The sequence below is a fragment of the Rhinoraja longicauda genome, chromosome 5, assembly GCF_053455715.1.
Source record: "Rhinoraja longicauda isolate Sanriku21f chromosome 5, sRhiLon1.1, whole genome shotgun sequence".
In the NCBI taxonomy this organism is placed as follows: domain Eukaryota; kingdom Metazoa; phylum Chordata; class Chondrichthyes; order Rajiformes; family Arhynchobatidae; genus Rhinoraja; species Rhinoraja longicauda.
Window position 1 is genome coordinate 24,940,518 of NC_135957.1, and position 14,646 is coordinate 24,955,163.

The 14,646-nt window shown below is 42.0% G+C and overlaps 2 protein-coding genes across 6 annotated transcripts in view; one reads left to right on the top strand and one right to left on the bottom strand.

Annotated features, from left to right (window-relative positions):
• The window catches only part of LOC144593494 (signal-induced proliferation-associated 1-like protein 2), a 389,226-nt gene extending 388,457 nt beyond the window's left edge, over nt 1-769 (bottom strand). For 4 of the 5 annotated variants that reach the window (XM_078399153.1, XM_078399151.1, XM_078399145.1 and 1 more), the window contains exon 1: nt 564-769. The gene's annotated coding sequence lies outside the window, so the exon portion shown is untranslated. Of the gene's footprint in view, nt 1-172; nt 188-563 lie in introns of those variants that run through there. The other variant, XM_078399149.1, reaches the window with a different exon arrangement.
• A 495-nt stretch (nt 770-1,264) lies between these two features.
• Nucleotides 1,265-5,388, top strand: map10 (microtubule associated protein 10). Its single transcript, XM_078399154.1, has one exon. The coding sequence runs from the start codon at nt 1,390-1,392 to the stop codon at nt 4,183-4,185; it is 2,796 nt and encodes a 931-aa protein (XP_078255280.1). The 5' UTR covers nt 1,265-1,389; the 3' UTR covers nt 4,186-5,388.
• Nucleotides 5,389-14,646: the final 9,258 nt, after the last annotated feature.

Genomic DNA, 14,646 nt, shown 5'->3' on the forward strand with positions numbered 1-14,646 from the left:
GGAGGGTGCGGACAACCTTTTGAGAGGATATGGGGATGGAGGGGGATCTGAACATTTATAGGAGCCGGAGAGGATTACTGGGACGGTTCTCCTGGGAGAAAATAAAACACTGTTCAGATGAGAGGTGGGGGGCTGCGTTGATTAAAGGGGAAGAGAAAAGTATTATCCTAACCTGGGAAGAGCTGGAGAACGAAAGGGGCTCTCTCGGTAAGAAGTAGAGATATGATTTGGGGGCATTTCGGCACTATCTTGAGGGTTGGAGAGTGGAGCTGGAGGGAGAATGGGTCGACAGTCCTGGCATTTTTCGGGAGTATGGTGGGATGTAATAAAATGGAGGAAGTTGCATTCGGGGGTGGGGAGATTGAGGGGAGTACTTCTAACGGTTTTCCAGTGAACATGAAGCCTCGAGCAATGGGGAGCTTAACGCTGGTCCGAGAGCGGATGGTGAACTGACGGACTCTCCGACCTTGAATTTGTCAACAAGCCACAACTCCCCACTCCTCATCCTCCTCCTCATCCTCCTCCTCATCATCATCCTCCCCCTCCTCTGCCGCTTCTCTTACCTGTCAACCGTCGAGCCGAGCCGCATGTGCACGAGGGGAGAGCTCCCGCACAATCCACACCATGGAACCGCCAGCGCATCCAAAGTCCCGCTACCGCTCCAACCAGCCTTTGTAACAGCAACACCTCGACCACCTCCTCCTTTTCCTGCGGCCAGCAGGCTGAAACTTTTCACATTCTCCAGCACCTCAACACAACCTGACGACCGATGTTCCGCCCCCCTCGCCCGCTGACTCGCCGCTCCTCCCATTGGCTGCTTGATGGCCGTTGCTTTCCTTTCATTGGGCGTAATCCATCCTCGAGGGCCGCCCGTTGGCCCTCCCCTCCGCCCGTTGGCCGATCCCTCCGCCCGTTGGCCGTTCCCCCCACCCATTGGCCGCCCGTTGGCCCTCCCCTCCGCCCATTGGCCGTTCCCTCCGCCCATTGGCTGCCTTCGGCCCTTTCTCTCTCTCTCTCTCTCTCTCTCTCGCTTTCTAGTCACCGTCCTCTGGCCTCCTGCCATTGGTCGCTCTCCGGCTTTTCACTCACGACATTGGCCATTCACGTTTAGCCCGCCCCCACCCCCACCTGGCGAACGAAACCCGTCCTTCAGGCCCGTGACGCCATCTGTTCCCTTTGTGCAGTTGGGCGAGCTGAAGCCCGGGGGCAGGAAGGGAGTTGTAGTCAACTGGCGACTCGTCTGTGTAGGACTGCAGCCCCCAGGTGGCAATGCGCTCAAGGCACCGCGATCCATTGCATGGCGGCGTTGCCAAGGATTCGGCTGTGATGCCTGTGTAGAGAGCCGGTTCTCTTAAAGCCGGTGAACTTGGGGCCATCTATTTGTTGAGCATGAGTAAAGTCGCTGAAGTGGAGACGCTGTTCTCATTGGAGCTGTTAGTAGAGTACGCGGAGGTTGGGCCTGGCACTTCCGAATTCGGCACTTTACTGGCGGTGGCCTTCAGGCTGTTGGACTTTCCCACTCTCCTGGTCTATCAGACCGAACCTGAACGAGCGGAGAACCTGCGGCGGAGCTGGGAGCGTGGTCATGAGAGGGAAAGCTCTGGACGGCCGCCAGGCAGCACTAACACCCCTTTCGATAAAGGCAAGTCTTGTCTGTTCAAGATGGGGCTGTCGACCCTTCATCGCCAATTGACCAATACACCCCTGTACGTCATGCTGCTCGACGTTTCACAGCGGATACCCAAATTAGTGGGAAGTTGTCTGATCTCGATGGCAGGTGCGATCGAGAACATCAGGATGGATGTGGAGGACCGTGGCCTAACCATGCCTTCCAGGCAAGGAAAGAGAGGGCTGTACTCTCTTTATAACCTGATGGGTGTAAAGATTGGTCACATATCTGCAGGGTATAGACTCATGAGTTTGGGAGTTGGTTTGCTGCCACATATTGCAGAAAAACAGGTCCTGAAAACTAAAATGCGGGATACTGACATTTCTCACTTGCCAACTGAATTAAATGTGGCAGACCAAGGGGGGTGTGGGGAAGTCACAGATCAATGCACTGGGCCCACTCTACCTGACTCTGAAAAATGCCCCGACCTGGTTCACAATGACCAGACTGTTCAGCGGAGCGAAGTGCCTGTTAACATTTCTGTGTTTAAGGAGAAACGCAACCCGAACAAACTGACAAAAGAGACACGTGTGAAACAAGAGATGAGACAGCACGATTTAGAATTAGAACCAACTGCGGATATCAAAACGGACAACGTTTTTTGTCCGCCCCCCTTGTACTACAGTCAGTCAAAGAATGAACCCAAAGAGAAGCTATCTGAAATATGGAAATCAGGGGAGCCCGAGGAGTCATTTCGACTCGATGAGTTCGACTCGGATGAAAGTGATGAATTATTCGATATGAGCCAAAAGATAAGTAATTCTAGGTTGCCCGAGAGTTGCTTGGAAGCAACAGCCACCTTAAAGACACAAGTTCAAAAGAACCCAGTTAATCTTGATGCAGGTAATACAATCAGACAGTTGCCTCTGCTAAATGCACTTTTGCTCGAGCTTTCTTTACTGCATCATGACCAATTACCTGAGCGGATTCCTCTGTCTGTACACCCTCAACTTGCTTGGCTTTACAGTGGTTTAAAGAATGATTTGCCTGAATTTCATAAACCGAATATAATGGCATCACCACGCCCTAAATCTGCAAAACCAGATTTTAAGCAGGAGAAGGAAATTCAAAAACAACGTACATCCTTTAGAATCTTTGATAAAGAAAATAACCCGAAGCCAGGTAAGGCACAAAAAAAATCGGAACATCTCCAAAGAAAGCTTATGTATGGATTAACAAACACATTGCGGTTAAGGCTCCGACAAACAAACCCAGAGATGTTGAGACTGCATGAACAGCAAGAGTTGTCCAGAAGAAGACGAATGGAAAAACTGAAAGAGAAGACCGTGCGAAAACGTCATGAAGCCAAAAGTGAAAGGGATTCTTCAAATCTTCAAAAAGATCAACCTCTTTCTGATGGCAGATGTGAGGAAAACATTGAAACATTGATTCGAAGCAGCATTGAACCTGATTCTACTCATTCTTCAAAAGTTCCAAGCAGTGGTAAACTTTCGGAGAAAAATAACTTTGAAGCAACTTTGGAACCTGAACGTGCCACAACCGATGCGATGTGTGTCCAACCGCCGGGATCATTAAATTACCGTATGGATGTTGCGGATTTACAGATAGCGAATGACAACAATCTTTATCGAAAAGATGTAAGAATCAGAATGCCTGAAGTATTCAATTACGATTCTGACCCGAGTGTTAATGAGACTGGTAATGTAGCAGTGGATTTTTTGCAGACTCCAAATATGAAGCTTGCTTTTATGAGTGATCCAACACCAGCTGAAGACATTGACGCTCCGATTTCTTATACCAGTTGTGATGAACCCAAGTATTCAGAAGATTTTACCAGTCCTGAACCGGTGGGCAACTCGGAAGATTTTACCAGTCCTGAACCTGTGGGCAACTCCGAAGATCTCACTAGTAAATTTGCAGATACTTTAGGCAGCAGTACAGAAGCTGCAGCCATTAGGGTGAAATATAAATATTATAACAGTGAATTGGACTCCAGCTTTTCCAAATATTCTAGTGACAATCAGGGGACAGCTCAAAGCGAGACAGAAGATGAATCAGTCCCACTACCCGCACCATCCAAGCAATCTCCAATTCGGACTTTAAAAGGTATAAACCTTGTAAAAAGTCGCCATCAGAGAATGACATTGTCTTCAACAACCTCAGATTTATCCGATGGAGCAACCAGCTCAACTGAGGGAAATGAGCTGATAAAAATACCGACCCCATCAAACAAAGAAGAATTTGAGAATCAACTTAAATCAAATGTTCAGTGGAGTTCTAGGTCAGACATCAATCCAGCTAGCACTGAGGTCCCCCAACATTCAAATTCAAGGAATGGTCACATTTCATCAGAAGATAGCCAATCTTTGGGGACATCACAGGTGAGCTCTTATGTACCATCTAGCGTGTCTGATATTCTCTGCAGTGGATTTGAGATTAATACACTGGATACTCAAGCAGATGAAATGAATGAATTGGAAAGATCAGGAATTATTAACAAATGCAGACACATTTCTGAGCTAGTAGCCAACAAACTTCCTGGATATACTCTATAATCTGTCACAAGTTTTTGAACTTTCCACTATTTTACTGTAGATTTGGCAATATAAAATAATTTTGTAACTCATTACATTTCTATTGCCCTACAACATTTTATTTGCAAAATATGCAACTTATCATATGTGACAAAATTGGTATGAGAAAGATAAGCAATTTTAGACCATTCTGATTCTCAACTTCTTTGAGTACCTTGACGACATAGACAGAAATTCTCCTTAAATGTCTTTCCATCATCGTCTACTGACTTTTTTCTTTTTCTAATTACTCAATTGAAGCATGAATATTTTTAACTGATATTTCTCTTTCCAACCTTGAATCCTTGTTTCCCTGATATCCAACATTGTCCCCTTCACTTCTTCTTCTACTTGTTGCTCCTTGCAAACATGAATTATTAGATCAGGTTCTAAATGTATGCTAAAGAGCCCCATCTTTGCCTTTCAACATTTTTCATGAGTCTGCAATAGCTTATGTTGTAAAATGGTTGACAACCACCCCGTGATGTTGTAAAAGTTCACAACCAAACTTTGGAAAAAGGATTGTGTTTGTAGCTCTTCATAAATTCTCTGCAACTCTACTGCTCTCTTCTGTCTTTAATTCAGCTGAATCAAACCTTGCAAAGGCAGGGGCCCGTAAAATTATCATTACAGATTCTCTATTTCCAGCAGTTGCCTCTGCTCCTAGCATAGTTTATCTGGTAGTCTTGGATTCCTCTTCTATTCCTTCATCAAGCTTCCAGAATAACCCTGGCTTTCAGAACCTCAGTTCTGAACGCCTAATTTTTTTGATGCTATCTTGGGCGAAGCTCCTCATCCTTAGCACTACATTCCAACGTGGGAAGTGCCCCCTAAGTCACAGGTATTATGTACTCCTCCACTATTCTTTTGCTAAATGTTTAATTGGCAATCTCTACTAAAAGTGGAATGTGATGTTGCCCAGTTTAACTTAAATAGATTGGGGCAGAGATCAAAAAACAGAGAAAATCCATTTTTGAGGGTAATGTGAAATAAACACAGAAAATAATATTTGTTTTTTGATTTTTGTATTCATAATAAAAATGTTAATATCCAGTGTAAATTGTTTTTTTTTAAGATTACAGCCAAAACATACATTTATCCACTACATGCAATAGTGCCTAAAGCCCAACTACTTTGTATATATTTTCTGGTTTTTTTTCCTTCTTGTTTGAATGTATCAGAATACCGATGTAATTAAATTGTTTTTTATTCACGTACATGTCTGGCTACACCATCATCTTATTTGAATGCTCAATATGTGGTATCTTAGCATGATGAGAACATCTAGATCAGAAAGTATATTCTTCCATTCTAGCTTTGCTGGCATGTAGATGTGAAGTAAACCCAGATGCTTCTAATAGTCTTAATCTATTTGAATCTAGCAGCAAAAAAAAAAACTCCTTGGCGAACTCAGCGGGTCAGGCAGCATTTGAGGAGCAAATGCAAAAAACAAACTGCTGGAGGAACTCGGAGTCAGGCAGCAACTGTGATGGGAATGTTTGATGTTTTCTAGCAGTGTGTGTTCATGATTACCGCTGTCATTTGAAGTGGTGTTTACATTTGGCATGCTACAATGCATAATGCTTAACATATAGCCTCCACCATCTCTGTAATATGCTGATGGAAATGGCTGTGTCCTTTGAACTTGTCCAGTCCATTCTGTAATTCTCTCTGATAAAAGAAACTAATGTTCTTGTGATGAGGATCAGTCATGAATCATGGATCATGTGAATATAGCCATGATTACATTTTTCTATATTCAGCCACCAATCCCAGCTCCCAGCACAATAATTTATCAGCACTGAAGTGGACATTTCCATGCAAATCTTGTTTTTTGTTGATTATAGATAACCCACCGTTTGCAATGAAAACATTTACAGCTGTTGAAAGAAAATTAAATAGAGGGAGATATATCAACAGTACAACATGGGTTCGACTAATTATACAGTCCACATTTTTCCAGTCTTAAAGTATCACAAGACCAAGTGGTTGGGCCGAAACCTCTCCTGCATTGGTGCAGCAGCCTCTCCCCTCTTTCTCCCCTCCCTCCTTCCTCCCCCCCCCCACTCCATTCCCCTCAACCCCCCTCATCCTCCCCCCTCTCTCCCTAGGAGATAGATTTAAACTTTAATATGTGAATAACTTTAAAAATATAACACCAATTTCAATGAAACCTCTCCCATTAGCACCAAATGGTGAGTAAGGTGGGCCTAAAATTGTTTTGGCTGTAGTTCAGGAACAAACAAACAAACGAGAGTTTTAGTATATAGATGCCAACCAATTAAAAATTGCACTGGCCTTAAAAGCATTAACATGTTTCAGCTAGAACTTCTTATTCACCTGGCATTTACAAGTGATTTAACATGGGCAGACTTTCAGGGAGATGGACCCATGTCTGACTTTTTTTGTTTAAAATACTTCTTGCAAGATCCATATTGTTCTTGTACCATTAGCAATGACCAATAGTAGGAGTATTATATGCATTGCATAATTTCTTTGTCTATCTATACATGAGGCATCTAAAATCTTTGATGCATATAGTATTCCTTGTCTGAGATTTCCTTTATAATTTAACCATATATACATCGGCTTGTATTTGAGTTGCTTGGGATTTTTTTACACTTTGTCCAAGTAGTAACTTGAGATCAAGTGAGGGTTAAGGATGGATGCTATACAGGTTAAGGTTATGATGCTTGAGTGCATGGTTACCAATTGTGTAGCAGTAAAAATTACAAATGCGTAAGAGACCAGAATTGGAACAGCAGATAATTCCTGAATAAAAATAAAGTTAGAGGATGTTACTGAGATAGGGAGGGATATCATGATGGGAAAGGATTCCTATAAAAAGTCTTGCTATGCGGTTCATGAAAGAAACTGAATTCTATGCAGATAAAATAGTTTTTTTTGCAACTTTTTAAATCAAGGTAGGGAAAAAAAGTGGAAAGTAGAAAAAATGATGGTACTGTTCTATACTTGTAACTGTCCTAGAGACTGACAAGTTAGTATTCAGCAGCATGTATCTCAGATCGCTGATCTCTGCATCTCTCCTCCTTCAAATACAAAAAAATTGGATTGCATAACATCATTTATAATCCCATGTGCCACAAATAACTTGTCTATAGGTATTTTCATCATGATCATTCCAATCGGCATTTAATTCACAGACTTTTCTTGATCAATTAATCCAGGATAGGAAAAAGTAATACCTTATATATGGCAAAAAAACTAGAATGGATCTCAATGAGGAACTATTGAAATGGAGTATACTCACAATATATCATTATATATCCCATGTGCCACAAATAACTTGTCTATAGGTCTTATATTTTTTAAGTTAGAGAGATTTGAAAGTTTCAAAATTTCATTTCAAATTTCATTTCAAACCAAATTTTCCAAAGCCCTCTGCGGGTATGAAGTCACTATGGGGCATGCACGATCTCTCTCCTCACTCGCCTGAACGAGAGAGAAAGGGAGAGTCGGGGTGGGGGGAGGAGGGGAAGGGGGACAGTGGGGGGCAGGGGAGTGGGGTGGGGGTGGGGAGGGAAGGGGGACAGTAGGGGGCAGGGGAGAGTCGGGTGGGGAAGAGTGGAGGGTGGGGGATGAGAGAGTGGGGTGGGGGGAAAGGGGGGTGGGGGGGAAAGGGGGTGGGGAAGTGGGGGTGGGGAAGAGTGGGGGTGGGAGGAGAGGGGCTGGGGAGGAGGGCAGGGTGGGGAGGAGGAAGAGTGGGGGTTCGGGAAAGTGGGGGTGGGGAAGAGGTAAGATTGGGGGTGGGAGGGAAAGGGGGGTGGGGAAGGAGAGTGGGGGGAGGAGGAGAGAGTGGGGGTGGGGTGGGGGGAGAGGGGCTGGGGAGGAGGGCTGGGTGGGGAGGAGGAAGAGTGGGGGTGGGGAAGATTGGGGGTGGGGGATGGGAAGATTGGGGGTGGGGGGAGAGTGTGGTGCGGGCAGGGAGAGGGGGTGGGGGTGAGGGGAGGGGGGTTTAGGGGGTGGAGGCAGAGTGGGGGGAGGGGCAAGTGGGGGTGGGGTAGGGGATGGAGTGGGTCAATGGGGGGGGGAGGAATAAGGGGGATTGAGTGGGGGGTTGAGGGTGCTACACCAATACAGAAGAGGCTTTGGGTCCACGGCTCACTCACTGGCACCCTCTCCCCTTTCCTGTTCCCCCTCTACTGACTTGAGTGGGTGAGGGGAAGGTGCGAGACCAATGCAGGAGAGATTTTGGGGAATGTTTGAGGGGGGAATGGAGTGGGTGGGGGGGGGGAGATGGAGTGGGTGGGGGGGGATGGAGTGGGTGAGAGGGGGGATGGATTGAGGGGAGTGAGGGAGGGGGAGGGGAGGGTGCTAGACCAATGCAGGAAAGGCTTTTGATCCACGGCCTACTCCAGCTGCAGTGCTAGCACCACAGGGCCGAGGTGAGTGGCACCCTCTCCCCTTCCTTGTCCCCCCTAGCCCGCCCACGGCCCCGGGAGACACTCCCCTCCTGGCAAGGGGCTTTGTCAGTGGGAGAGGGTTGCCGGGCCCGCAGGATCGTACTAAAACTCTCATCTTGTTTGTATATATAAATGTGTCCATTTGATCCTGAATACAGTCAAAAAGGTACTCGATAGTGCGCCAATTTTAGGCCCACCTTACCATTGTCCTGGGGTATGCATTAACAAAGTTTCCTTCAAATTGCTGTTATATTTTTTAAGTTATTGACATTTTGATGTTTAAAAATATCACTTTTCCATTTGCCCTCGCCGTCAGCCGCCTTCAGCGTCACTCGGCCCTCACTCGGGCGGGTCCCATTGTGATGTCGAACGGCCAGTGAGGCGGGGGGAGGGGGTCTGCTGAGCCGTCCAGTTGAAACTTTAATAAATGCGCTTCCCTCCCCCCCCCACCAGGAGGACTAGTTAGGAAATAGAACAAGACAAAGACTTTAATAAATGCGCTTCCCCCCCCCACCTGTTCCCGGCGTACCCCAGGCCTGTCATTCCTCCCCTGGTTCTGTGGCAGAGGGTCAAACAAGATGGCCGTCGCCGCCGTGCTGCGTTTTTGACGTCACAATGGGAGAAGGTCCGCACATGCACAGTTGGGGCCCGTTGATCTAATACAGATGCTCCCCGACTTACAATATTTCGACTTTGCGATGGTGCAAACAGCAGGGGGGGTGGAGGGGTTGAGGGGGAATGCAGTGAGTGGGGGGGAAGGGGGGTTGAGGGGGGGGATGGAGTGAGTGTGGGGATAAGGGGGGTTGAGGGGAGATGGAGTGGGGGAGTGTGTGGGGGGGGGGGGGGGTTTGCACGGAGGGTTGCTGGGCCCGCAGGAGAGATTTGGACCCAACGGGTGCAAGCCGGTCTGGTACTACCTAAATTCAGCTCAATCCAAAAGTGCTCGTTGTATGCAATATGTGACAAGGTTGTGGAAACACATTAATTGGTTAGGAAATAGAACAAGACAAAGACTATTTCTTGTCCATTGATGGCATACTCGATGCTTATGAAAGTGAAGGTGAAAGTGAAGGCAAACACAAGACAAAAGATATGCTTGGATAATTTGGCATAAACATGCCAAGATTGAAAACAAGAGCAGCTACGTTTAGTGACCCTTATAGATCTTAAACTGGAAGGAGTCATTCAGATTGACACATTAATATGGCTCAAATGTTTTACTAGAGGTGTTCTATATCTTTCTAATCTTCAAATGTTCTCCTTCAATATCCCACTTGTTAATTGGAGCATTCTTCAATGTTTGCAAATAAAGATTTTTCAGCCTATGAATTACTTTAAATTCTTAGTCCTAAATTTAGTGCAAATGTCATTTTTATACTTTTATTGCTCATAAATAATAAATTTGTTTTAATTGTCTTAAATTCGTTACAGTCACTTCTATTGATTTATATCACAGCTATACAGAGAAATAAATGTATACCGATTATCATTGTTATTTGAAGTTGGAGTAGCAAACATATGTTTACTTAACATTTTTTGTCAACAAGCAGCTGCAGGATTCTGTGACATGTGATAGTAATTGCCAGATGTGTTCATTGCTATTATAGTCACAGAAATGTCACTCTATTCCAGTGAAGAAATTTCAAATGTACCACGGAAGACATTTGACATATGACAATACATTTTTTTACAGTCCATCACTTTCAGTTTATTATACACACGGTGTCTTGTGTCTGATTTTCTGTTTGGTTGATTACCTGAGTGATTGGTGTGAAGGCACAAAGAGGAACTCATTTTGGAAAAGCTAACTGCACAAATATTCTGATATATTGTGATGTTATAGAACTTGCATGCTAAGTATTGCACACTGTGGCATTATTCAGGATTTTTCATGATGCACGACCTCAAAAATATATAGCAACCGAAATCTGAGGTTATTCTTGGTAAATCAGTGTGACTTCAAGTTATATTCATGTTCATTAAAACAAATAGGGCAACACACTGCTTCTGATTTTTGTTTTCTTTAGTTTACAATCCCCACACAGTTCCCTTCTTCACTGAGGAATATTTGGTAGAACTGCTGCCTTACAGTACCAGAGACCCAGTTTCAATCCTGACCATAGGTGCTGTCTGTGGGAGTTTTTACGTTCTCCCTGTAAGCACGTGATTTTTCTCTGGGCGTCCTAGTTTCCTCCCACATTCCAAAGACGTGAAGGTTTTTAGGATAGAACTAATGTATGGGTGATTGCTGGTTGGTGCGGATTGGGTAGGCCAGAGGCCTGTTTCCACACTCTATCTCTAAAAACGAAAAAAAAAACTAAGAAATGTAAAAATACTGGGGATGATTTTTGATGCGTGGCTTAACATAATAAAGAATAATTTTGTGTTCTTACCATGTTGCCTGTTGTTACATCTGATCTGTAAACTACCTACTACATTATATTGGCATTATTGTCCAGGGCGTAGATGATTTAAAAAAACCCTGAAATTGATAGCCTCACTAGAATTTAAGAAAGATTGAGAGAGGAAAAAAGTCACCTGCAGATTCTACCTCTCCCATTGTTTAAAATTAATCTGCAACTTTGTTTTAGCAAGGATTGTTTTATATAGAGCTTACTAGCTTTAAATATAATTTTAATTCTGCTTGAACACCAAAATAATACTAAATATTCAGAACTGATTTTTGTTTTCTTTAGTTTACAATCCCCACACCTTTCCCTTCTTGATTAAGGAATATTTGGTCAGTGTTTTAATGAATCTGAGGAGCTGGGGTCATCATTTATAATTTGTGCCCAGCTAACAAGGAGTGCAATTTTTCAAAGGTAAAATGGTCTCCCAGCGCTGACATTTCTTTGTGTTTGCCATAATATAAGTTTGGACAATAGCTACAATGATTGCTATCAAGTTGAATTAGCCTCAGAATTAGAGCCGAAGTAAAGTTAAGCACCCCATTCTTTCTTCCACTGCTCAAATAATCTATCTCAGAAATAGTTCAAGATTTACAAGATCCTTTCTTTTGGGTCTCTCAAAAGCTTAGTCAAAGAAGTAGATTTTCAGGTGCATCTTTTTAAAAAAAGCAAATCTATGGAGAGATCTGGGAAGGGATTTCCAGAGAAATTATTATTCAAGATGTTTATGGAAAAGATAGTTAATCCAATGGTCTTCTAATCCATTTAAATGGTTTATAAACAATAGAGGAAATTCTACTGTGCTTTTTGAAAGTATTGATGACAGGAGGGAGCAAAAATAGACAGGTTTATATCTCCCAAACTATGATGGTGATACTCTTGAAGCAAATCCTACTTTATGAGGAGTGGATAAAATAAAGATATTTTAAAATAACAAAAAATGATTATGTATCTCAAACTTTTAGGACATAAGTACACTTTCAAATTTCAGTTTCCTTACTTTTTCAGATGATCCATCCACAATCCAGAATTGCAATGAGTCAGTACTGTCTACAGTAATGGCAACAAACAGCAGGACATATGGTTAAAAATATTTAAGAACATTTTACCTGCCACCTAGTGATCTGTCATAGTTTTTTATGGCAATGCTGACGAGGCATGCATGCATGCATGCATACCTTACTGAATCTAGACATTAATGTGGGATCCTTTGGTTCCAAGAGATTTGAGTTATTTGGGGCTTTGTCAGCCAGGAAGAGCAGTGTTCTTTCTGTTCCCAACAGGAAGTTCTGATCTCTCTGCCAATCATGACCCATTTCCACAGCGAGAATTAGTGGATCCTTTCTCACGATATCTTGATTTGATCAAGATGAAATTTGACGGCTAGCTAGTCAAGCCGAGTTTATTGTGAAATGCACAAGTGTGGGAGAGGTACAGGTAGTTTAGGTTATTATCACATGTACCGAGAAACAATGAATAGCTTTTGTTGCGTGCTAACCGGTCAGCAATACATGATTACAATTGAGGCATTTACAGTGTATAGATACATGATAAGGGAATAACGTTTAGTGCAAGGTAAAGTCTGATCAAAGATAATTTGAGGATCACCAATGAGGTAGATTGTAGTTACTAGTGGTAGGCTGATTCAGTTGCCTGATAACACCCGGGAAAAAACTGTTCATGAATCTGAAGGTGTGTGTTTTCACGCTTCTATATCTTTTACCTGATGGGAGAGAAGCGAAGAGGGAGTGTCCAAGGCAGAGTGAAATATAAATGTAGTCAATGGAAGGGAGATTGGTTTGTGTGATGGTCTGGGCAGCGACCACTATTCGCAATTTGTACAATAAATAATCTTGCTTGCAGCAATATCACAGGCACATTCATTCTAAGAACACACAAAACTATAAATGATACACAAATTCTACAAGACGGTGAAAAACACAAAATGGGACCGAAGATGTTTTTTTAAAGTTACAGTTTCATGCTCTGGGAAGAGCAATATATTGCAGGCTTTTCATTCATATATAGTAGATTTTTTTTTTTTTTTTTTTTTTTTGTAATAAATTTTTATTGGAGATAGGTACATCTTTACAGTCATACATTTTTAAATTGATACTATTGTCAATTATTATTATATTGTCTCCAATACCTTTTACCCCCTTTTTTTTAAACTAGATAGAGCTAAAGAAATAGATGAAGTAGAGAAGGAAAAGAGAGAGAAACAAAATAAAAACAAAAACAAAAACAAATTATAAAGATAAAGACAAAGTTAGTTAAAGAAGAGTGGAGAAATTTATTAAAATAACAACAACTTCATTCGAGATATATTCGTACATTTCAAAGTATAGCATTTCATCCATTCTTTCGTCCGAGTGCTAGTCAGGCTCCTGTACTGAACCATTCTGACCCTTTAAGTAATCAATAAAAGGAGACCATGTTCCAATAAATAGTTCCTGTTTATCCAACAGGGAAAATCTGATTCTTTCCACATTTTGATTGTGGGGGACGTAGGGCCTTTCCAAAATTTTAGAATTAATTTTTTTCCTGTTATTAAACTGTAATCCATAAAGTTTCTTTGTATTGTTCTAAATGTTTGATTTAATTCTAATATTCCGAGTATAATTAATTTTGGATCTGGGTCCAATTGTGTGCTGGTTACTTTAGATATTATGCTAAAAATATTTACCCAGAATTTTTTAATTTTTATACAGTTTACATACATATGAGATAATGTAGCTTCTAAATGTTGACATTTATCACATTTAGGTGAGATATTTTGGAAAATTTTATGTAGTTTTGTTTTTGAGTAGTGTAACCTATGTATTACTTTAAATTGTATTAGAGAATGTCTGGCGTTTAGTGAACACTGATATATCTGTTGCAAACTTTCTTCCCAAGTATCTTTCGTAATTACCTGGTTTAATTCTTTTTCCCATTTTTGTCTGTATAAGTCCGTGGAGGGAATGTCACTGTCTAATAAGATATTATATATATAAGATATTAATTTTTCTGTATTAGGATGTTTGTTCCAACATTCATCAAGAATTTCTGAATTTCTAATTCGAAAATTTTGGGAGTTCGATTTTACATAATCTCTAAGTTGAAGATATCTGAAATAATCATTTCCACGAAGACCATAAGTCTGTTGCAACTCCTGAAATGTCAGAAAGGTGCCTTCTTTATAAAGCTGTCCCATATTTTTAATTCCATAATCCTTCCATTGTGTAAAACCCCCGTCTACCCATGAAGGCCTAAACAAAGGATTATTCACAATTGGAAGAAAAAGTGATAAATTATCTAATTTTAATGTCTTTTTTAATTGTTTCCAAATTCGTGTAGCACTAAATATTATAGGGTTTCCCCTATAAATTTTTTTATTTAATTTAGACGTGGCGAATAATATCGAACCAATATCAAAAGGTAAACAATCTTCCTTTTCCATTTTTAACCAGTCTGGTTGATGATCTATTTCTTCCAACCAGAAATTCATATTTTTAATATTAACTGCCCAGAAATAAAACAAAAAATTGGGTAAAGCCAGGCCTCCATTTATTTTTGATTTACACAAGTGTCTTTTGTTTATCCTATGATTCTTATAATCCCAGATAAAA